Source organism: Thalassophryne amazonica, chromosome 8 (genome assembly GCF_902500255.1).
Source record: "Thalassophryne amazonica chromosome 8, fThaAma1.1, whole genome shotgun sequence".
NCBI classification, from domain to species: Eukaryota; Metazoa; Chordata; class Actinopteri; order Batrachoidiformes; family Batrachoididae; genus Thalassophryne; species Thalassophryne amazonica.
Genome location: NC_047110.1, coordinates 32,197,581 through 32,221,124, shown reverse-complemented (window position 1 = coordinate 32,221,124; position 23,544 = coordinate 32,197,581). Strand labels below are relative to the sequence as shown.

The following is a 23,544-nucleotide window of genomic DNA, read 5'->3' as shown; positions in this document are numbered from 1 at the left end:
AAAATCATATACATACAATCTAGTTTCTGTACAAATCCAAAGAGGCCACTTTTAATTTCAATTTAAATTTATTTTCATTTATATAGCTTTTTAAAAGGTAAAACATCACAAATTGGAAGTACATAGTTGCATTACATAAAAATTACATGCAGTTTTTTATTATTAAGAGGTTTAACCATATTTAAAGTACACATGCTTCTTTTTTGTTTTCATAGATGCACTGCCTTGATTCATATAAAAGTTGTCCAAACCACATATCCCACTTTATTTACTGTCAGCAGTAAAGCCATGTCTCCAGTATGCTTCAAAAAATCTGTCAATAAATCAACACTCATTTAGACTTAACCTTTTTCTCTCAGAAAAAAAAGTAAATGAAAAAATAAAATTCATAAATGAGTAAAATTTTAATGTCTGAGTCATTTTATTTGGGACTAAAAATCTGACACTCCCTCTAAGCATTCATTTATTTAGACGTTGCTATTGTCGCGCTTCTCAGTCAAGTGGGCGTGGCAAAGTAGATAGGATAAATCCATGATTGACGGTGCCACTTCACAATCCGGACGCTTGGCTCCTCCCTTCCGGGAGATCCTTTGGGTTAAACTGGCCAGTGACGTGCGACATAGGCTGGAATATTTGTAGTAGCCACGCCCCTCACGGAGATTGTTTTCCTCTCCGGGGGAGATTTTCAGTTTGCAATCTACAGCTTGAATGATTTCTTTAAAAGAAAAGAAAAGAAAAAACAACGTCTCTGTTAATTTGATTTCTGCACATGATCTGCTTCGGTATCTCTTCCAGCCAAAAGGTAATAGTGGTCCAGAGCACGTATCGGATTATCAAAGCATCATCTGCGAACTTCAGCCTACTGTTTAGGAGAGGGGTGAGTTCAGATGGATCCATTCACTAAGCTAACGTTAGCTGCAATTAGCAGATGCTTTAAGTGTAATATGCAGTCAATCGACATGTATTTCCACATCAATCGCTGGTATCCGGACTTGATCGTAGAGCTCCACAGCAGTGAGAGTTGACGCTCCCCGCTGGCAGACCGTGTCGGCAGCAGCTACTAGCCCGGATCGCTAACAGCTAGCTGCATGTGCTTCGCCGTTAGCCTGTCATGTTGTTTACATTAGCTAGCAGCTAACAGGCAGCATCCAAACCCTGCCGACAAAACAAATTACTGGCTAAACCCAACGAAATAATGTCTTTGGTGTACTTCCGAGGTGTGTAGTCAGGCATACAGCGAGCGAGTCGGCTAATTTGTTGCTTACCTTCTCGAAATGTGAGTGTAGTTTGCAGCACTCCAAATGGCGGGCGTGAGGTCGCTGCTTGTTGCTAGGCCAGAAAATAAAGGGGACGCTTGGAGTCTAACGAGCACCTTTAACGGTGCCGCGCCACAAGAAATCCACATTCATGTTTGTCAAAACCTCACAGGTATTTTTTTTTTAATTGGTTGTTTTGGTTGAAACGAAAATGAATTAATGAACGGCTCACTGAAGCTTTAAAACAGTCGCTCCAGCAAGCGTTTCTGCTGCGCTTTGGCTCGGAAACTGATGTGTGTCACTTTACTCGCTCTTTTAATTCTTTCACTCGGTTCGGAAAAGTAGCTTTATCTTGACTGACGCTGTGCGTGCAGCGCTGTTGCTGCCTTGAGGAAGTTGTGAATGGCGATCTCTCTCCAATGACTCCCACACAGCACCTGTTTGTTTCGTCTGTGACGTCAGCGGCTTTGACATCTGATTGGCTGCGCGGCTGACCGCAATTTCTGCGTTCAGTTCGGAAAAGAAACATTCCATCTCCTCGCCTTTCCCTTCTCATTACTACGGCGTGCATTTTATTAGGTTAAAATTCCAACGCGAAACGCATAAAATACTTATTTCGAATGTGGTCCTCTCTCTCAGATGTTTGAGATAGTATCTCATAATTAGGAAACACTGACATAATGTAATTTCTCTTTTGTGAGATGCTGAGTCATACTTTTGATGTATGAGATTCCATTACATTTTCCAGATGCAAAAGTCACCATTATTAAATGCTCCGTTGTTATGTAATTATTAGAGCCACAGTCGCGGTTATCAGAAGCTAATTTATGGTTATGCTATAGAAGGGATCGCTGTTATTTACTTCCGCCTTTCCCGCACGTGCACACAGACACAACTCTTGATCCCGAAGATCAAAAGCGATATTGTGAGAAATTAAATCTCAGAGATGACGACCATGAAGGATTTCAAGTTTTTGGAGGCGTACAATTATTTTATGAGTGGTCACGTGAGGGATCGCTGTTATCAGCCTGCTGCTGCAGACGTTGATGTCTGTCTGCGATCTTTCTGCTGTCTGGTTCCGTGTGCATGGGCTGAGTGTAGCAGCAGGACGTGCTCTGAAGTTGAGGAACTTTTTAAACGTGGTCCAAAAAACACACTCGTGCACCCTCTGGCCGGTGTACGCATCGTGCGTCAGGCTGCAGTTCACCTGTGTTACAGAGTCATTAAATGCCGTTCTGCGTGTGCGTCCATGGTTGAATAAATGATGGAGAAAAAACAACGAACCAAACGTTTCTCTTTGACCAAAAAATAAATAAATAAACACAAGGAGGTGGCAGCTTTAATTATGTACACCCACGTTGATTACATACACCTGTGTGGATCACATGACTTCCAAAAAATAAAACAAAACAAAAAGATCCACAAACATAAAATCAGCCCATCATAACAATTTGAGTGTGTGTGTGTGTGTGTGTGTGTGTATATATATATATATACTCAACAAAAATATAAACGCAACACTTTTGGTTTTGCTCCCATTTTGTCTGAGATGAACTCAAAGATCTAAAACTTTTTCCATATACACAATATCACCATTTCCCTCAAATATTGTTCACAAACCAGTCGAAATCTGTGATAGTGAGCACTTCTCCTTTGCTCAGATAATCCATCCCACCTCACAGGTGTGCCATATCAAGATGCTGATTAGACACCATGATTAGTGCACAGGTGTGCCTTAGACTGCCCACAATAAAAGGCCATTCTGAAAGGTGCAGTTTTGTTTTATTGGGGGGGATACCAGTCAGTATCTGGTGTGACCACCATTTGCCTCATGTAGTGCAACACATCTCCTTTGCATCATCCGTGAAGAGAACACCTCTCCAACGTGCCAAACGCCAGCGAATGTGAGCATTTGCCCACTCAAGTTGGTTACGACGACGAACTGGAGTCAGGTCAAGACCCCGATGAGGAAGACGAGCATGCAGATGAGCTTCCCAGAGACGGCTTCTGACAGTTTGTGCAGAAATTCTTTGGTTATGCAAACCGATTGTTTCAGCAGCTGTCCGAGTGGCTGGTCTCAGACGATCTTTGAGGTGAACATGCTGGATGTGGAGGTCCTGGGCTGGTGTGGTTACACGTGGTCTGCGGTTGTGAGGCTGGTTGGATGTACTGCCAGATTCTCTGAAACAACTTTGGAGATGGCTTATGGTAGAGACATGAACATTCAATACACAAGCAACAGCTCTGGTTGACATTCCTGCTGTCAGCATGCCAATTGCACGCTCCCTCAATCTTGCAACATCTGTGGCATTGTGCTGTGTGATAAAACTGCACCTTTCAGAGTGGCCTTTTATTGTGGGCAGTCTAAGGCACACCTGTGCACTAATCATGGTGTCTAATCAGCATCTTGATATGGCACACCTGTGAGGTGGGATGGATTATCTCAGCAAAGGAGAAGTGCTCACTATCACAGATTTAGACTGGTTTGTGAACAATATTTGAGGGAAATGGTGATATTGTGTATGTGGAAAAAGTTTTAGATCTTTGAGTTCATCTCATACAAAATGGGAGCAAAACCAAAAGTGTTGCGTTTATATTTTTGTTGAGTATATATGTATATATGTGTGTGTGTTCTCCAGATTAGCCTTTCTGTCCATCATTTACCTGTATTTTGGCATGCTTGGCGCCAGAAAGTTATGTTGGATCCAAAGGGATCCAAAATGGCTAGGACCAAAAGTTATATTGGATCGGTTCCCACTGACCAATAGCGTTAGAGCTAACTGCCAACAGCTAGCCAATCAGAGCACGGCATACAATTATTCATGAGATGACATCACTAATGACATAGCGGAGGTCAGGAACTAGCTGACAGACGCTGGTTGAAAAAATGGCAACAAACATGTCAACAACAGCAGAAAATCATCTGCCAGCGAGGTTTGCTGAGTTCACAGAGGAGGAACTGGTGGAAATATTGAACTCCAAGGATGCCAAAAACACTAATAAGGTAGACAAGCACGCTACGCCTCATCCAGTATAACTTTTCTTCATCCAATATTTCTCTTTGTTGGACTCCTTACCATCCATTATTTGTATTATATATATATATTAGGGATGTGAATCGTACAACAAGTTATGATTCAGTTCGATTCCGATTCTTGGGGTGACGATTCAATTCAGAATCGATTTTCGATTCAGAGAGCTCTGAGAAATAGTTATATTACTTAAAAAATGTTTATGTTTAAGAAAATGCAGCTTTACAAGGTTAATCAAGTGATTCTAAAGATGTAAATTTACTTAACTGTTTTGCTCTTCGGAGTTGACTGGCAGTTTAGCGAAGCGCTGGTCAGTACTCGGCAGAGACCGCTGCTCCCCTCTTTTAGCTCCTGGTGATGACGTAGCATGTGGGCTTGCGGATTTGAAGTGTTTCCGAAGTACTTAACTTTCATTTTGCAGATTTTACACACTGCATAAGTCATGTCAAGCTCCTTCTTACGCAGCAAATAATAAAATCCAAAATGCACCCAGACATTTGCCTTCAGCAAAGACGGTGCTGGACGAATTAGCTCTTCATCCGCCATGCTAAGCTGCAGCTCACAAATGTTTGAAGCACGCCGGACCCCCACGCCCCTCGTGGAGATGCTGTAGTATGGAAGCCGTTGCCTGACAAACAGTACACGCAGCGAGTAAGAAAGGAAATGTTTAATAAAATGCTTTTTAAAAATAGATTCTTGGACATTTTGGATCGATTCAGAATCGTAATAAATAAGAATCGCGATTCAGACGTGAATCGATTTTTTTTTTCCCCGCATTTCTAATATATATATATATATATATATATATTCCGCAGCTTACTGTCATTTTGATGCCATTCAGCCCAACTTTGCACTTTGTGTTCATCTGTTTGTCTGCAAAATCACCCTTTTGCGTGTGTTAAACTGTTTGATTTCAAAATGAGCCGAAATTCAGATCCTTAGTTTGCACCCCTCATAAGAACTTCAGTCACAGCGTATTGCCTAAATGTGGAGCTGCACAGAGAATACCAAAGGAAAAAAGGAAAAAAAAAATACAGACGGGGAGGTTTGTTTTTAATGTGATGTGTTAGAACCATCAATGTCTATGTGAACACAGGGTGAGCTTGTGATCCCATCTTCCACCTGTATTGGACACCATTCTGACCCAAACCACATCTGATCCTTGAGACTAAATGCTTGCAAAGTGAAACATTTTTCAAATGGATTGTCATCCATCTGGATGTGATGTGTTTTTTATGCACGATGCTGATCTGCCAGTGTGTGATGGATCACCGAGTGCACACAGTCAGTGGCTGCATTTAGAGTTTCCTCCCTACCAGTTTGGCCGTGCCCAGTGCGTGATGTCATCACGATTCCTTCAATGAAAACTCAAGTTTGAAATGCTCTCATAATTAGAAACATACATTTTATGACAATGTGTCTGACATCATTCATTGGTCAGTTCGCACCCACAGGACATTAACTTTAAAGCAAAAGTGCAGAATGTATGATGTGCCACTACAGTGATATCTGTTTTTCTATAAAAGCAAGAGCAAAGTAATGAAATTATTAAACATGGAAACCATTTACACAACACCAATCACATTCAGCTTGCATATAAAGGGGTTTCGTTATGTGTTGTTAAACATTAAAAACAAACAAAAAAAAGCCTGTTAATTGCATGGCAAAAGGCCCATTATGCTCAACTCCAAGGGGCCTATGGCCCATTCACATTTTACTGGCTAAAGCCTTGCAATATTTACATGAAGTCACATGTTGGCTTTTTACTGGTTATGTGACCTTTTGACCTCAGGCAACTTTGAAATGTCAAACGCAAGGTCACAACTGTCTAACTTGGGCAGTTTGGAGCCAGTATGTATTAACCATGGTGCAAGGGTTGTGTGTTAGTCAATAGCAATTGGTACAGTGTTGGACAGACAGAGAACCATATTGTAACTTCCGACCTGCTGAGCTGTGACGTACCTTTGCGTTGTCCAATAGGAATGACGCGTCGGGCCAAAACACAGAAGACGGGTGGCAGAAACCGCATTGGCCGCCATCTTGGAAGGGGCGTCCTACCTATGGCAGCCAAGCCAAACCACTCATCTGTACAAAATGGATCGGTGGAAACCACTTATCCGTGCAAAACAGAAACGTGTCACAGGACTGCTCATTTATGGAGCAGTTTTCTGAAGAAAAATCCTTCTAAATGTTTTTTGTTGTTACCTCATTATTTCTGATTACTGTTAAAAACAGTTTAGAACACTTGTAATTAAAATAGCTAAATAAATCAATAAATGGTTCTTCAGAAACCTTTTGTCTGTAAATTAAAACCACCTGTTATTTCAGATTATTTCATTTGTTGTTTAACATAATGAACCTGAGACATTTATTTTTAGACAAAATAACATGGAAATTTGTACATTTTTTTTTAAATTCTTGTAGATTATTTAAATCTCATTTTAAACAGAAAAACAGACACTGTAAATAAATACTAATGTTTATTATAAATGCAACAGGAAATAATATAACAATGACTGCAGTGTGACTGTAAAGTAGGATTTCTGTGACAAACCTCATGATGACTATATATATATGTGTGTGTGTATGTATGTGTGTCATTTCAACTTGTAATTTCGCCAAAATATGTAATTGCCTTTAATGTTATCAGGACAGAGTCATTTCTAAAATATGAATTTGAGCACAATAAGTGGAGAGCTTCTACCTGTGCAAATGTCTTTTGACTTTGATTTTGTGGACATTTTTAATGATCCGTTCATTTATTGTTAAAATATAAAATGAAACAGCTTTTTAAAAAATAATAAAATAGTTGCTGTTCAAAGAGCCTTTATTTAGAAGCAGGTGATGTTCTGCTGGATTCTCTGGACCAGATGAAGGTCTCTTCTGCAGCTTTGAACTCTGGTGGTGTTGCTGAAAAGCAGATATGTTTTCTTTCGACTGGACTTCGTGGTGTTCAGCTCATCAATGGAAGTTTGGTTGTCTGCACAGCAAATGTTCCTGATTGGGACAAATAAAAATATTTCTTTAAATATAAAGAAACACTAAACAGTTCATATATAAAAAAAAACGGGGGGGAAAAAACGATGGAAAAAACGCCCGAAAAAATAAGTTATTTAAAGTTGAGCTTTTGTGGTGTCTGAAAAAAGCTGTAGCTTTATTTGGTAAAAATAAAAAGACTGAACCATTTAGAAATTAAAGTGTTCCCTCAGATCAACTGTGCTAAAAGGCTACGCTAAAGTTAGTCGATCATTAAACCTTCAAAGCAGTTAAGTAAACGCCACGTTTTATTTTTACATTATTCTCACCTCGATAAAGCTGCAGAACTAAACTCCGTTGGGCAAACTGGGACTTCGCATATATCCAAAAAGTGGAAGATTTCGGACCGAGTGGGTTTGCTCCATCACCCTGGCTGCCTGCCTTGGTCTGCCCAGTGATGATGCCTGAAGGCCGGCTTCTCCGTGTGGTTTGGTCCGCTGTCGCGGCTCGATCGTCGGTCCTCCTCGTCCATCCTCCTCCTCGGTCGGCGTCACTCCGAAAAGTAGCGGGAAAAAAAAAAGCTTCTCCCAGCAGGGTGATGGGAGAGTCGTTCTGCTGTTTTTTAAAGCTTTTTTTGTGGTTCAGGTGACCCAAATTCAAGATGGCGATCGCTGAACTTTTTCAGATTGTGGGAACAGCCAGAGTGTTTTTTTTTTTTTGCCGCTTCCAAAGCGACGCGTCTGACGTCATCCGACGGATTTGACGGATCCCGATCCGTTGACGCATTGGCCTGACGGATTCAGTGTGAAAGGCCCTTTACTGTTCAAGCATTGCAGTTCAGTTATTTCATAAAATGCTTAACTCCTGGGATTTTAACACAGTGAGATCAAGAATTTACAGAGAAACGTGCACTAAACATAAATGTCCTTGAGCAACAGTTTTGTGGTGAAGGTGTCTGATTAATGAGGGCAGTCATGAGAATCATTAGCCTGGTTCAAGCTGACATGAAGATGACAGTTACTCAAATAACCACATAGCTCTGAGCCTGACTAATGCAAGGTGAAACCGCCATCACATTTCAGTGTGAGCACACATTTACCGATGTTCAAGGACATGCACTGTGACAGTTTATTAGGTACACCTTTCCTACCCTAAATGGGGCTGCTGAATAAGAACTGAGTGGCTTTGTCATGTTGACAACATTATCAGAAAGAAGTTGGCCAAAAGAAGTGGTGTCTTGTTTAAATTGTGTCGTACTTCAAGTCTTGAACACCAAGTATTGGTTATTTTCTGTTGATTATGCATTATAACGATTTATAAAATACCAGGATATGGCGAAAGTCTATTGCCGTTTCAGAGCCCAAGCTGGACTCTTCATGTAAAGTGGGGTTTCTACTTTCAGGAATTGTCAAGATATGTAAGCCAAACTGCCATGAACTGCAGTTCATTATGGCCTGTGTCAAAAAGTGATCTACCCATCATGTTGTCATGACACTGCCACAGTACATGACAAAATACACAGCACGTACGTGTGGGCCAAGTGGTAAACTTCGATGATGTTGAATGAAACTTGCCAAGAACTAGAAAAAGTTGCAGTTTCTTGATTGGCCGATTAAGGCTGGCTCCAAAAGTGATAAGGTTGCTGTAGGGGCTCATGTTAAAATGTTCAAATTTAAAGTAGATAAAAAAAGCATGTTTATGGCCTGGAACAAAAAATGGGTTTGGTCTCCACAGATCCCTTACCATTTGTCTTTTTTGACCCATCGTGTGACGTCATTTTGTTGGGCAAGCCACTATAAAGCTGAAGTGGGAACGTTCGAAATGTCTTTTAGAAACACTGTAAAGGCCTCCATTTCGATGATCCATGCACACTATCGGGATTCTTTGGATGAAGCTACATTTGCTTGCTACAATGAGGTGATCGATGGCATCAAACGAGTTAGAAGCTGCTCTAGTTGGTCACAGAAATGTAGTTTTGAGCATGTTATTACCAGTATCTAATCATCTGGCTTATTGTGTGTTTGCTTCTCTTAAAGTGAATATGACACTTAAAGACAACATAGTCTTATTACATGTAACAAAGGTTATATAATTCGGTCAACCTAAGCATTTTGGGAAGATGGACGCGGTTCTCCCGTTATATACAACTTTTTGAACGTTCCGCCACTGAAAAATGTGCACGCCCCGTGACCAGCTTCCCGCTGAGCACCAAGCCTGAAATATGTCATTGCGTGTAGACCGTATCGGCTCGCGCGCCTGGCGGCCGTTTACACTATTTTTTAGCGGCAGAAACTTTGATTAAACACAGCTCTCAGGGACTTGTTTGTCGATATGCCTGACCAGTGTGTCGCAGCATATTGCACAAACACAAAGGTGAAAGGTTTTAGCCTTTTCAAGTCCAGGCAGATTGATCGAAAGCCACGGTGTTGTGCAATGCACGAAATGTCAGGCTGCCGCTCACTCCGCTTACACACCCGCATTTGCTCCCGACACTTTCCTCTACCGTCTCCATGTTCTCACCGCTCACAAGAACACCTAAAATGTCAACCCCAAATAATATGTTCACAATAATCTTGAAATGGTCAAGGAAATTGAAAAATATCAGTGCAATACGTAGTAAACACGGCAGCGGCATGTTCACTGTTGTTATCAGCGATCTTTTTTGAAACTTTCGCTGTTTATTTCCTATTCTTTCCTGAAAATAACGTAACTAAACACGGATGAATGCAATGCCAGGCACTTGAAAACGGCAAAAACCCGAAGGTAATGACGGTGGTCCACAAGTAGTAGCTACACTATCGCGGCTCCGGAACAATAACAAAGGCAGTAAACAGACGCTAGAATCGAAAATGCTATAATTAGAGTGTTATAAACAGCAGCAACAAAAATCAAAGCCTCCCTTACCATTCCGTATCCTGCAGCCTTTCAAAATCCATCGGAATTGGCACCTCTCTTGCCTCTGCTTCGGCTCCGCCATAAGCACCGTCGGCATTATTTTCGCTGCCAGAATGCTCCTGGTTTGAATGTTCGTCCAAAAGATACGGCTCCAATCTGTAGGGTCTAATCACTGCTGCAACATCCTCAGGATCCGAGTCAGTCTCGATTTCCTCACAGAAATAATCCACACTTGAAGACTCAGAAAACTTCTCTGTCTCGTTGCTGTCCTGCTGAGGTCCATCTGTTCCTGTTGTCAATCGAACAGACAAAGATGGGACTCTACACGTTGTGATGTCACGGCATCACGTGACCACTGATGGAACTCTGCCAGCGCGCTTTCCAAGAAACACACTTTTGAGAAGTTCTACAAACTTTATTTCTCAGTGATAATGATTGAAACCACTTTCAACTTATTATACTGTATGTATATTTTGATATTTATATCAGTTTTACCTAATTTTTTTTAGGTGTCATATCCACTTTAATGCTTCATCTAAGACATCTGTGTGCCGCTGTTTTTGTCAAGTGAAATTATCGTGTAATTTTCATTTTAAAAGCTCATGGCAGTAACATTTTTAGCAGCAAGCATCTATCGGCAGCTTGCATGTACGGAATATATAATGTAGCTTGATCTGTTAAATCCAGTTAATCCATGATTGCTGAGAAAAGACGACGGCCATAACTTTTTAAATGATGTTACAGCAACATTGGATTAAAAAAATGTGTACACATCAAAATGGAAATATTTAGCGAGGTTTACCCATCCGTTGCCGTGATTAATGGAATTCCAAGTAAGTCATGGGAGCCTTCTAAGAATAAAGTTAACACAAGAGGGCCAAACCCAGTAGTTGCATTCAATCACTCAGTTGGAAATGCTGTCATTTCACAAATATTTTTTTGCCAACATTCCAAAAATGTCACTTGTCTTTTGTGTAAATCTATAAGGAAAACCCTGTGGGCTCACCATCCACAGGGGGAACTGCTGGGGTCGGGTGCGCTGTCCCATGGGTGGTAGTGAAAGTCAAGGGCCTCGATGGACAGACCCAGGCAGCAGAAGCTAGCTCTGGGGGCGTGGAACGTCACCTTGCTATGGGGGAAGGAGCCAGAGTGCTACCAGTTAGATTTGATGGGCCTCGCCTCCACGCACAGCCTCGGCTCTGGAACCACTCTCCTTGATGGGTGTTGGACCTTATTCTTCTCTGGAGTCGCCTAGGGTGTGAGGTGCTGGCCAGGTGTGGGGATATTCACAAGTCCCTGGCTAAGCGCCACTGCATTGGAGTTTACCTCAGTTGGACTATGTTGACCTCAACCAAGGACGTAATTGGTCACTGAAGGAGCACTTTGAGGAATTCGAGCATTAGACTGAAATCAGAGTGGAGCACCCTCTGTAATAGAGGCAGAGCTAGAAGCTGATGGGGGATCATCATCAATTTCCTTGGTGGAAGTCACTGAGGTAGTCAAAGAACCCTGCAGTGGCAAAGTGTCCAGAAATGCTGACAGCTCCAGGTGTTGAAGGATTGTCTTGGATGAGATGTCTCTTCAACATTGCGTGGAGGTCTGAGACACTGCCAAAGGAGTGACAAACTAGGGTGGATGTGCCCATATCCTCCTGACTACCAGGAAAGTAGTCAGGAGGATATACCTGGTAGTCAGGACGATATTCAAAAAAGGGTACCAGAGAGTGTGTGCCAATTACAGGGGCATCACACTACTCAGCCTCACTGGTAAAGCCTACTCCAGTGTGTTGGAAAGGATGGTTCGGCCGATAGGCAAACCTCTGAAGAGGAACAATGCGGGTTCTGTCCTAGCCATGGAAGACCAGCTCTTCACTCTCACAAGGATCCTGGAGGGGGCCTGGGAGTATGTCCACCCAGTCTACATGTTCTTTGTGGACTTGGAGAAGGCATATGTTCGGGTACCTTGGGAGATGCTGCGGGAGTATGGAGTAAGGGGGATCCTTTCTCAGGGCCATCCAACTGCAGTACTCACAAAGCGAGAGCTGTGTTCAGGTGCTCAGCAGTAAGTCAGACTCATTTCAGGTGGAGGTTGGTATCCGCCAGGGTTGCGCCTTGTCACCAATCCTGTTTGTGATAGTCTTGGACAGGATATCAAGGCGTAGTCGGGGGGCGGGGTCTTCAGTTTGGTGGGCTCAGGGTCTCTTCACTGCTTTTTGCAGATGATGTAGGCTTGTTAGCATCAGCGGCCTGTGACCTCCAGCACTCACTGGGTTGGTTGGGCTGGAGCAGCTGGGATGAGGATCAGCACCTTTAAATCTTAGGCCATAGTGCCATAGTTTTGATATATCGGCCGGCTGATATTATTGGCTGATATAAGCCCTTTTCAAAGTACTCACTATTGGCCGAAATTTTGCCGATAGAACGCCGATAATTTCTCATAAACAGAACAGTTACTGAAATAATTTTTGTGTCGGCAATGTAAAATGTCCTTGCACTGTTTGTTCAGTAGATGGAGCTCTGACTCCATTCAGCTAAGAGCTGCTTACACCCCTGCTTAAATGTGTTCATCGCCGGCCCCCGTAGTTCGCGTCACACTGCACTGATTGGCTGACAAAAGCATACAAGTAAGTTTATAAGGATCTATATCCTTATCCTGAACCTATATCTGTTGCAGCAACAAGAGGTACAAGATCAGATGTATTTCGCAACTATTTTTAAGGATATGTATTTGCTAATTTCACAAAGGTTTAATTCTTGATTGCATTTTTTGAACTTGAAAATTCTTCTCTGTTAAAAAGTTAATCAATATGAGGACAAAGCTTCAGCTTTTAGCTCATACCTTTTTTTGTTAAGAGTCCAAAAAAGAACATTTTATTCATTAAAAATAATAATAATAATATCGGCTGATTTATCGGCTATTGCTAAATCAGCCAATTTATCGATTATCTGCATTTTTTTTCATCCAAATATCGTTAGCGGCATCGGCCTCAAAAATCCATATCGGTCGGGCTCTAGAAATTTTGGACATTTGTTAAGTTTTTGAATGAAATCAACTGGCCAATTGAATCATTTAACAAAGCTCTGCCTGTGTGACATGAGATCCATATGGTCTTCATTCCCAGGTCTGTCTCCTCTCATGAGTATGAGTTCATAATGAAGCGGCGACTGGAGGAACAGGAAACGGTTTTTGCGTCCCAGCAGCGGCGCCTCCCTGGCAGCGCGGAGGCCTTCCAGCATCGTGTCCTGGCCCCCGCTCCAGCCCCGGCTGTGTATGAGGCGGTGCCTGACAACATGCAGCCCACAGCAGGTGTCCAGTACTCCGTCCCTCAGGGATTCCAGGTATCCACGGTTTGTCCAGTGCAGTGCTCATACAGGGACTTAGAGGTAATACAAGAACAAATGTAGCACTTTCAGATCTCTTCAGAACTTCCATTTTCATTTCAGCTGTTAATATTTATATTTATTGTGTGTAGGGATCAGTTTTCTTCACGATAGATGATTTGCATGAAGCTCCATTATCACTTTCATTGATATGTATCTCGGAAGGGCGCGGTCTATAACCATGAAAAACCATTGTGAGATGATCACTGCTGTCCATGACTGTGATGTAGCGTGCAGTTTAATGCCTTAACACCCCAGACTTGTACCATGTTTTGTGTGCAACAACAAAGAAACACATTCAAAATCAACTATAATCACACTGTATCACGTCCATCCCACAGCTATGGCATTTCCAGAAAATCTTCATTGATGTCGAACATCGTTACACGTGTCACAGACATGTATGGTATGTCAGAGTTTTGACCAAAAAAAGGGTTTTTTGAATACGTAGATCTCACAGTACAGGGGAATCTCAGTTTTAGAACTTAATTGGTTCTTACAACCCCCAATTCCAATGAAACTGGGACATTGTGTAAAATGTAAATAAAAACAGTGTACAGTGATTTGCAAATCCTCTTCAACTGTTATTCAATTGAATACATTACAAAGACAAGATATTTAATGTTCAAAGTGATAAATTTTATTGTTTTTGTGTAAATATTTGCTCATTTTGAAATGAATGCCTGCAACATGTTTTAAAAAAGCTGGGACAGTGGTATGTTTACCACTGTGTTACATCACCTTTCCTTCTAATAACACTCAATAAGCATTTGGGAACTGATGACACTCATGATTGGGTGTAAAAGGAGCATCCCCAAAAGTCCCAGCCATTCACAAGCAAAGATGGGGTGAGGATCACCACTTTTTGAACAACTGCATGAAAAAATAGTCCAACAGTTTAAGAACAATGTTTCTCAATGTTCAATTGCAAGGAATTTAGGGATTCCATCATCTACAGTCCATAATATAATCAGAAAATTCAGAGAATCTGGAGAACTTTCTACATGTAAGTCGCAAGGCCAAAAACCAACATCGAATGCCTGTGACCTTCGATCCCTCAGATGGCACTGCATTAAAAACCAACATCATTGTGTAAAGGATCTTACGGTGTGGGCTCAGGAACACTTCAGAAAACCATTGTCAGTTAACACAGTTCGTCGCTACATCTATAAGTGCAAGTTAAAACTCTACCATGCAAAGCGAAACCCATACATCAACAATATCTAGAAACACCGCCGCCTTCTCTCGGCCTGAGCGCATTTGAAATGGACAGACACAAAGTGGAAAAGTGTGCTGTGGTCTGATGAGTCCACATTTCAAATTGTTTTTGGAAATCATGGACGTCGTGTTGTTACCAGCACTAAGTTCAAAAGCCAGCATCTGTGATGGTATGGGGGTGTGTTAGTGCCCATGGCATGGGCAGCTTACACATCTGTGATGGTACCATCAATGCTGAAAGGTACATCCAGGTTTTGGAGCAACACATGCTGCCATCCAAGCAGCGTCTTTTTCAGGGACGTACCTGCTTATTTCAGCAAGACAATGCCAAGACACATTCTGCACGTATTACAAAAGCATGGCTTTGTAGTAAAAGAGTGCATGTACTAAACTGGTCTACCTGCAGTCCAGACCTGTCACCCAGTGAAAATGTGTGGCACATTATGAAGTGCAAAATACGACAATGGAGACTCCAGACTGTTGAACAAAACAACTGAAGTCGTACATCAAGCAAAAATGGGAAAGAATTCCACCTACAAAGCTTCAACAATTAGTGTCCTCAGTTCCCAAATGTTTATTGAGTGTTGTTAGAAGGAAAGGTGATGTAACACAGTGGTAAACATACCACTGTCCCAGCTTTTTTGAAACGTGTTGCAGGCATCCATTTCAAAATGAGCAAATATTTGCATAAAAACAATAAAGTTTATCAGTTTGAACATTAAATATCTTGTCTTTGTGGTGTATTAAATTGAATATAGGTTGAAGAGGATTTGCAAATCATTGTATTCTGTTTTTATTTAAATTTTACACAATGTCCCAGCTTCATTGGAATTGGAGTTGTAAATGTTCTTGAACCGAGTTGTTCTTAAACTGAACCATGTAAAATGGATTAAACAGTTTCTGGTCCCAAAAAGAACATTGTGTTTTTACCTTTTTAACAGCATTTCATACATAAAAGGCAGACAAAATACAAAGAATATGTATAGTATCTTATACAAAATACTGTACAGTAATTATAATAAACTAAACAATTGAATTTCACCATATCTGTACAGAAGAGCCCATAAGAACATCAAGTAACTGAACTTCTGAATGGATCAGACGCCTCTTTTACAGTGAAACTCTGGTCGGATATATTGTTGTATGCTAACAGCACTAGCACTCTTAGCTGTCGGAATTTTCACCTGTTAGCTCCACTTAATGTATGATTACTGGAAAAAATACGCAGCTCATAACTTTTAATGTCCACAACAAAGTAAACCATTGGGAGAATCACCGTGCAGTCCCCAAAAATCTGATTTAAAAAACATCCAAAGACAGACTCTCTTGCTTCTTCTTCTTTCAAGTTTATTGGCAGATTGCAACCCAACACAGTGCATTACCGCCACCTACTGCGGCTGAGGTGTTTGTGAACCAAGACTTTGTTCAAAATCTGATGCATTTTTCGTTCAGAAAACATGTTTTTAAACTGAGGTTCCACTGTAGTTAACACAAGACCACATGCTACAATGACACTTTATTCTGATTCATCAAGGGCACCCTCACAGAACCTCTAAGGTTTTCCAAGGTACTGGCAAGGTTTCAAAACTTGACTTTTCAGAATGAATATCCATGAAGGTGAGAAAGGGACTTTAGTTTACAGGCCATCAGATATCTTTATGGTGGAGTTTGTCATCGTTGTAATAAACATCTCTACTTTCCCAAGGTGCCCACTGTGGCTCAGAACAGTGGAGGGCACGGACACACCCCTAGCACAGCCGTCCATGGAGGATCTCACCACCACAGTCCGGCAGTCCAGTCCCATGGACCCTCTGCGATGCCAGTGCACAGTCATACAGCTGCTCCTCAAGCCACACCTCAGGGCCAGCAGCAGTTCCAAAGGCTGAAGGTTGGTTCGCCACTTTTTATTTTGACCGTCACATTTGTGTCATCAGGTGAAAACCTACACAGTCACATTTTGTGAAGTTCACTGAAATCTATCTATAAGTTCACTGAAATCTATCTATAAAGCAAGACGCATCCGTGTGCGAGTATGTGGCTCGCATATCTCTCTGACTATGACTATCAGCTTTCAGGTGTGGCTTGCGCATGGCACGATGATGTGCATCCTTTATTATGAAAATTTTGGAGATTAATTTTCAAAACCTTTATTTTGATTAACATTGTAGCATTCCAACTTTCAAGATGGCAAGATGACTTGTTTCGAGCAAAAGACAATGAAAGCCCCCCACAGATGACAGGTTTGGGCTAATGTATATAATGTTCGCAGAATCTGTAAGAGTAGTAGTATTGTTAAAGTCTTAACGTCATCCATCCCAAAGTGTTATAAATAAATAACATTATTATTGGTTTTGGTTGGTGTTAATTTGCTACACTAAAGTGAAACCTGGTTTTCCATCAGATGGGTGTCCGGAATCAGAAGTTTTCTTCTAATAGTTCTGACAGTTTATCGGGCAACATGTTTGGAAAATTGGGAATCAAAGTGATTTTGTACACCCCTTTTCTCTCTTTCTAAGGTGGAAGATGCGCTGTCTTACTTAGACCAAGTGAAACTGCAGTTTGGCAACCAGCCTCAGGTCTACAATGACTTTCTGGACATAATGAAAGAGTTTAAATCTCAAAGGTGAGGCCACTCTTAGAGCTTAGAAAAGTAGACATTGTTATCAAGTTGTACATTGATCAGCTGATCACCCTTCTGATTCACTGTGCTCACAAGTTCTCTTAGTGTTTCAGTTTTACTTTGGAGATAAAAAAATTTTTCATGTGGTATCTCTAATTTATCTGTTAATAGTGCAGCGGATAAGAGAATATTTAGAGGAGAATCCTGCAAATGGTGATAAAAGCATCAAATTCGGCAGAAATACTCCTCAGACAATCCTCTTGAAAAAACCAATTGGCCAATCGGTGGTCAGGTAGGGGTCAATTGATGAATTACACAAAGGTCAAAATTAAAAGATGCTCCAATCATATTGAAAATATTCCACATTATTTGCCTGACCATAAAGATTCCAAAAAGGTATAGTTTGGACTATCTGTGGGGTCAAAAGTTAAAGTTGCTCCAGTTTTGGTAAAAAGTGATGCAACTTACTAGTTCAGTTAACACGGTTTTAAAAAGGAATAGTTTGGACCATGTATCATCCTTACTTATCACGTTACGGGGTAACATACGAGGTCTGTTAGACATGTATTGGAACTTTTTTGTTGGTTTTTTTTTTTGCAAAAACCTGATGGATTTGAATCACGTGTGCTTGCATGAGCCAACCTTGAACCTTCGTGCGCATGCGTGAATTTTTCACGCCTGTCGATTGCGTCATTTGCTGGCAAGCAGACTTTGTGTGAGGTCGTGTGTAGTGCTCTCGTCGGATTTTCATTGCAAGGAAAAAGACGGAACAACTGGAGCAGCACTACTGCATCAAATTTTACCAGAAACTGGGCGACAGCCAGGTGGAAACCATTTGGAAGGTTCAGACGGCTTTCGGTGATGATCCTCTGGGCGTCACACAGATTAAGGAGTGGTACAACCGGTTTAAAGAAGTCCGCACAACGGTGGAGAGAGAGCCGCGCTCCGGTTGGCCATCAACATGCTGAAACAACCAGATCATTTCCAAAGTGAACGCTGTGGAGATGTGGGACCGTCGTGTGACTATCCGAGAAATTGCGGAAGAGGTGGACATCAGCATTTTTTCGGCACATTCCACTGTGACAGAAGATTTGGCCATGAAAAGAGTTGCAGCGAAATTCATGCCGGAGCTGCTGACGGCGGAGCAAAAGCACCTTCTTGTTGAAGTCTCACAGGACATGCTGTGACATGCCCACCTCTTCCACAATTTCTCAGATAGTCACACGACTGAAAAGTCACCGAAAGCCGTCTGAATCTTCCAAATGGTTTCCACCTGGCTGTCGCCCAGTTTCTGGTAAAATTTGATGCAGTAGCGCTGCTCCAGTCGTTCCGTCTTTTTCCTTGCAATGAAAATCCGACGAGAGCACTACACACGTCCTCACACAAAGGCTGCTTACCAGCAAATGACACAATCGACAGGCGTGAAAAAATTCACGCATGCGCATGAAGGTTCAAGGTTGGCTCATGCAAGCATACGTGATTCAAATCCATCAGGTTTTTGAAAAAAAAAAAAAAAGGTCCGATACTTTTCTAACAGACCTCGTATGTCACATGTCATAGAATCCAATAGACGTAGACCTTGTTTGACCTTTACTTTGGAGACCAAGCATTAAACACTGTCAACACTATTCCATTTATTAATCCTATTAGCTCAACCAATAATTTGCATCACTTTTTACCAAAATTGGAGCAACTTAACTTTTGACCCCTGTACAAAATGACACTGACCTTTGTCGCCATTCTTGCTGTTTTTATCCCGTAACTACATAGAATTCAGTCACAGATAGTCCAAACTATACCTTTTTGGAATCTTTATGATCAGGCAAATAATGTGGAATATTTTTCAATATGATTGGAGCATCTTTTAATTTTGACCTCTGTGTAATTCTTCAATTGACCCCTACCTGACCACCGATTGAAAAGTCAAGTGGCCAATCGGTTTTTTCAAAAGAGGAGTGTCTAAGGAGTATTTCTGCCGAATTTGATGCTTTTATCACCATTTGCATGATTGTTTCACTTATCTGCTGCACTATAATAGTCCATGAGCCAGGTGAAAGGTGGGCATCAAGCGACTGAATAAATGCCGTTGTGATTTTTGGGTAGCTTGATCTCAGATGTCAGGAAATGTCAAGCGGACGTTTCACATCAGTAACTTTATACCCCTACGGCATCCATTTTCAAAGGTGGCCGCCATTCACTCCGGCCAAACTGGGAAAGATAACTAAAATGTAATAACTCATCATTGAAATGGATTAAAACCTTTTATTTGGGATAATTTTTCTCAAAGTTACATGTAAATTCCTCTCATGTGTAATAAAAGTCATTTCTACAACTCGTTTTCTATTAAAAATGACAAATATATCTGAAAGATGAGGGTTTTGTTTTTTGGTTTTTTTTTTTGCAGAGTTACCATACTTCACGCTAAACCCTCTGGTTCCACCTGAAGTTTGTGTGTCTTTATTTCCTCAAGGGTTTGGTCTACAGCAATTTTCCCAAATGGGTTTCCACTGCTACGCTGAACAGAAACCGCCCCGCCCCACTCCCATTGACAAAATATTGATCAGGGCAGACAATTGAGCATCATCATCTGACCGTAGTGAACTGGAAGATAGTAATTGTTTTTTTTTTTCCTTTGCAAAACACCATGGAATCATCTTCTGAATACATGGGGAGGTGATGGTCTAGTGGTAAAGCTTTGGGCTTGAGACCAGAGGACATGCTTAGGTATGACAACCTGCGCATTTGTCACAGCATTCAGGATATCTTGCGCAAATGACCATGACGGCCTAGAGCAGGGGTGGCCAAGTTCGGTCCTCGAGAGCCACCTTCCTGACACTCTTAGTTGTCTCCCTGCTCCAACACACCTGAATCCAATGAAAGACTTGTTAGCAGACTTTTAATGAGCCTTTCATTGGATTCAGGTGTGTTGGAGCAGGGAGACAACTAAGAGTGTCAGGAAGGTGGCTCTCGAGGACCGAACTTGGCCACCCCTGGCCTAGAGATTCGGTCAGATGCATCGTGCTGTGTACCCCCCCAGGAGCACCTTCAACAGTGTCATAAGACACTCTGGCAACTCAATGTATGATTTGTCCAGTTCTTTGGGGTGCGGAGGCCACATTTGTTCTTGTATGCTACCCTTGATGCTATCCCTGTGTATGATTGCAACATTTTCAGTCAACTGGACACAGTCTTGTCCTTGGTTGTACAGCTGAATTTGCTTTTCTAAACTGATAACTTCAGATGCAGTGTTTTTAGTGTTTTCAGGTTTTAAGGTTATGTGGTCTAAGAAACATTCTGTGATCTGTTTCAAAAAAGTGCAAGGTGTCACTGAATTCAGACTCAAGATTTCTGCATAAATTCTTGTTTGTGGACACTCTAATTTCAACACCCTGTTCAGTGAAAAACAATTCCAATTTTGCTATGATTTCTGCCAGGGAAACCAAGTGAGGATTGAACAATATGTTACAACGCACATACAAATATAACTTCTCCAATGCGACTCCCACGGTGTTGGTGTAGCCACCGTCACCCACTGCAGACTGCGATGCCGTTTGGTGCTGTTGATTGGTCTCGTTTTGAGTTTACTGTGTAACGCCTATAGCAGGGGGCATGGTAGTGCTCTTCAGCAGCAATGTCACGGGATGTGAGGGCAATGATCCTCTCATCACATCTCCTAATAGCAGCATCACGTACCGTTTCATCAACCCTAAGTTCTGAGGACTGATCAGCGGTTCCCTTGTGTGAGAATCTTGAATATATTTTGTCTTTTTCTTGCAGAAGATGCCTAGTTCTGGATAGACACGTGATTTGTCAGCAGCATCTGTTGACTGGCGTGAAGACCTGCGCTGAACAGAACTAGGCTCACTACTCAAGTTACCTAGATCACCCTGAATTTTTCTCTGATTTTTAACATGCGTTAGTGTATCTCTGCATTTCTTATGATAACGCATATCCAATGTCGATGGAAGATTGGCATCAGCAATCCTCTAAATAGGTTCAGTATGTCTTATCTTAGCAATTTCATAGAATCTTTGCCAAGACGCAGTGTTCATCCACATAACATTCTTCCTTACATATTGCACATTTGGCTTTTTCGACTCTTGGGCGCTTCGTTTTCCTGCAGTCTTCCTCAGAATCGGTCATGACGTATGGCTCTGTCTTCTCTTCGGAATTTTCAGAATGGGACTTTAACATCTGAAATGTCAACTGAAGTATATGTAGGTCACAATTTTCAAATACAAAATTCAATGTCAAGCTCAGAAACACAGAAAACTAAACCACATATCATAACATTCGGCAGGTTCTAACAAACAAAATGAGTCTTCACAAGTCTGTCTACCTTAACCCAAAGTTGACTTATTGTATGCTAAACTAGCTCATATGGATTTCAAAAAATACCATGGCAATCTTTAAAAATGGGCGCCGTGGGGTATTAAGCTACTGATCTGAAAGGTCCGCTCAACTTTTTTGAATCCTTGAGACATTAGACTACCCGAAAATCACAACGGAGTTTATTCAGTCGCTTCATTGAAAACCTCACAATCGGGCAACTTTTGACCCCTGTACAAACTGACCTTTGTCACCTTTCTTGCGGTTTTTAACCCATGACTCCATAACATTCCGTCATAGATGGTCCAAACTGTACCTTTTTGGAATCTTTATGATCAGACAAATAATATGGTATCATTTTGAATATGATTAGAGCATTTTTTTTTTTAATTTTGACCCTTGTGTAATTCTTCAGTTGGCCCCTACCTGGCTGCTTATTGAAAATTTAGGTGGCTAACATGCTTTGACAAAAGAGTAATGTCTAAGGAGTATTTGTGCTGAATTTGGTGGTTGTTTGACCATTTGAAAGATTCCTCTGTAAATATTCTGTTATCTGCTTCACTGTAACAAGGAATTTCATTCAGAGCAAAAGCTAGTCAAAACATACAATGTGCACCAACGTTAGTAAGCTTTTGTGCAATGCCATGTGAATGTTAAATGATTAAAAAGTTTATAACCAGCCCAAAGACTATTTGTCATAATGCAATTACTGAGTAATTGAGTAAAAGTCATTCATCATCATCTCATCTTCAACTACTTATCCGGGATCGGGTCACGGGTGTAACAGCTCCAGAAGGGGACCCCAGACTTCCCTTTCGTGGGCTACATTAACCATCACTGACTGGGGGATCCTGAGGCATTCCCAGGCCAGTGTGGAGGTATAATCTCTCCACCTAGTCCTGGGTCTTCCCTGGGGTCTCCTCCTAGCTGGAGGCTCCCAGGGGCATCCATACCAGACAAACAAAAATGTTACCAGGATAAATAAATAATAGAAAACACATGCCCCCAAAGTATAAACTCACTACAACACACTTCCAGAAGGACAAACATCTCTGCAGAAATCCACCAATCAGACCTGTATGGTAGAGTGGCCAGACGGAAGCCACTCCTCAGTAAAAGGCACATTCCAGCCCCCCTTGCGTCTGCCAAAAGGCACCTGAAGGACTCTCAGACCATGAGAAAAAAAATTCTCTGATCTGATGAGACAAAGATCGAACTCTTTGGTGTCAATGCCAGGTGTCATGTTTGGACGACACCTGGCACCATCCTTACAGTGAAGCGTGATGGTGGGAGCATCATGCTGTGGGGATGTTTTTCAGCAGCTCGAACTGAGAGACGAGTCAAGATTGAGGGAAAGATGACTGCAGAAATGTACAGAGACATCCTGGATGAAAACCTGCTCCAGAGCGCTCTTGACCTCAGACTGGGATGATGATTCATCTTTCAGCAGGACAGTTACCCTAAGCACACAGCCAAGATATCAAAGGAGTGGCTTCAGGACAACTCTGTGAATGTCCTTGAGTGGACCAGCCAGAGCCCAGACCTGAATCTGATTGAACGTCTCTGGAGAGTTCTGAAAATGGCTGTGCACCGACGCTCCCCTTCCAACCTGATGGAGCTTGGGAGGTGCTGCAAAGAGGAATGGGTAAAACTGCCGAAAGATAGGTGCACCAAGCTTGTGCATCATATTCAAGAGGACCTGAGGCTGTAATTGCTGCCAAAGGTGCATCAACAAAGTATTGAGCAAAGGGTGTGAATACATACGTACATGTGATTTCTTAGTTTTTTTTATTTTTAATAAATTTACAAAAAAAAAAAAAAAACTTTTTAACATTGTC

General features: G+C 41.6%; 1 protein-coding gene and 1 long non-coding RNA gene across 4 annotated transcripts in view; one reads left to right on the top strand and one right to left on the bottom strand.

Annotated features, from left to right (window-relative positions):
* The window catches only part of sin3aa (SIN3 transcription regulator family member Aa), an 86,084-nt gene that overhangs the window by 22,215 nt on the left and 40,325 nt on the right, over positions 1 to 23,544 (top strand). The window contains exons 1-4 of one of the 3 annotated variants that reach the window (XM_034175975.1): positions 578 to 877; positions 13,281 to 13,542; positions 16,463 to 16,645; positions 17,274 to 17,380. In XM_034175975.1, coding sequence (XP_034031866.1) covers positions 13,312 to 13,542; positions 16,463 to 16,645; positions 17,274 to 17,380 — 521 coding nt within the window. In that variant the 5' untranslated portion in view covers positions 578 to 877; positions 13,281 to 13,311. Of the gene's footprint in view, positions 1 to 577; positions 878 to 13,280; positions 13,543 to 16,462; positions 16,646 to 17,273; positions 17,381 to 23,544 lie in introns of those variants that run through there. The other 2 variants (XM_034175976.1, XM_034175974.1) reach the window with 2 other exon arrangements.
* LOC117515413 lies at positions 390 to 1,753 on the bottom strand. The gene is made up of 2 exons (XR_004562145.1): positions 1,266 to 1,753; positions 390 to 1,155 (listed from the first exon to the last, which is right to left on the bottom strand). It is a non-coding gene; the product is annotated as an uncharacterized LOC117515413 (long non-coding RNA).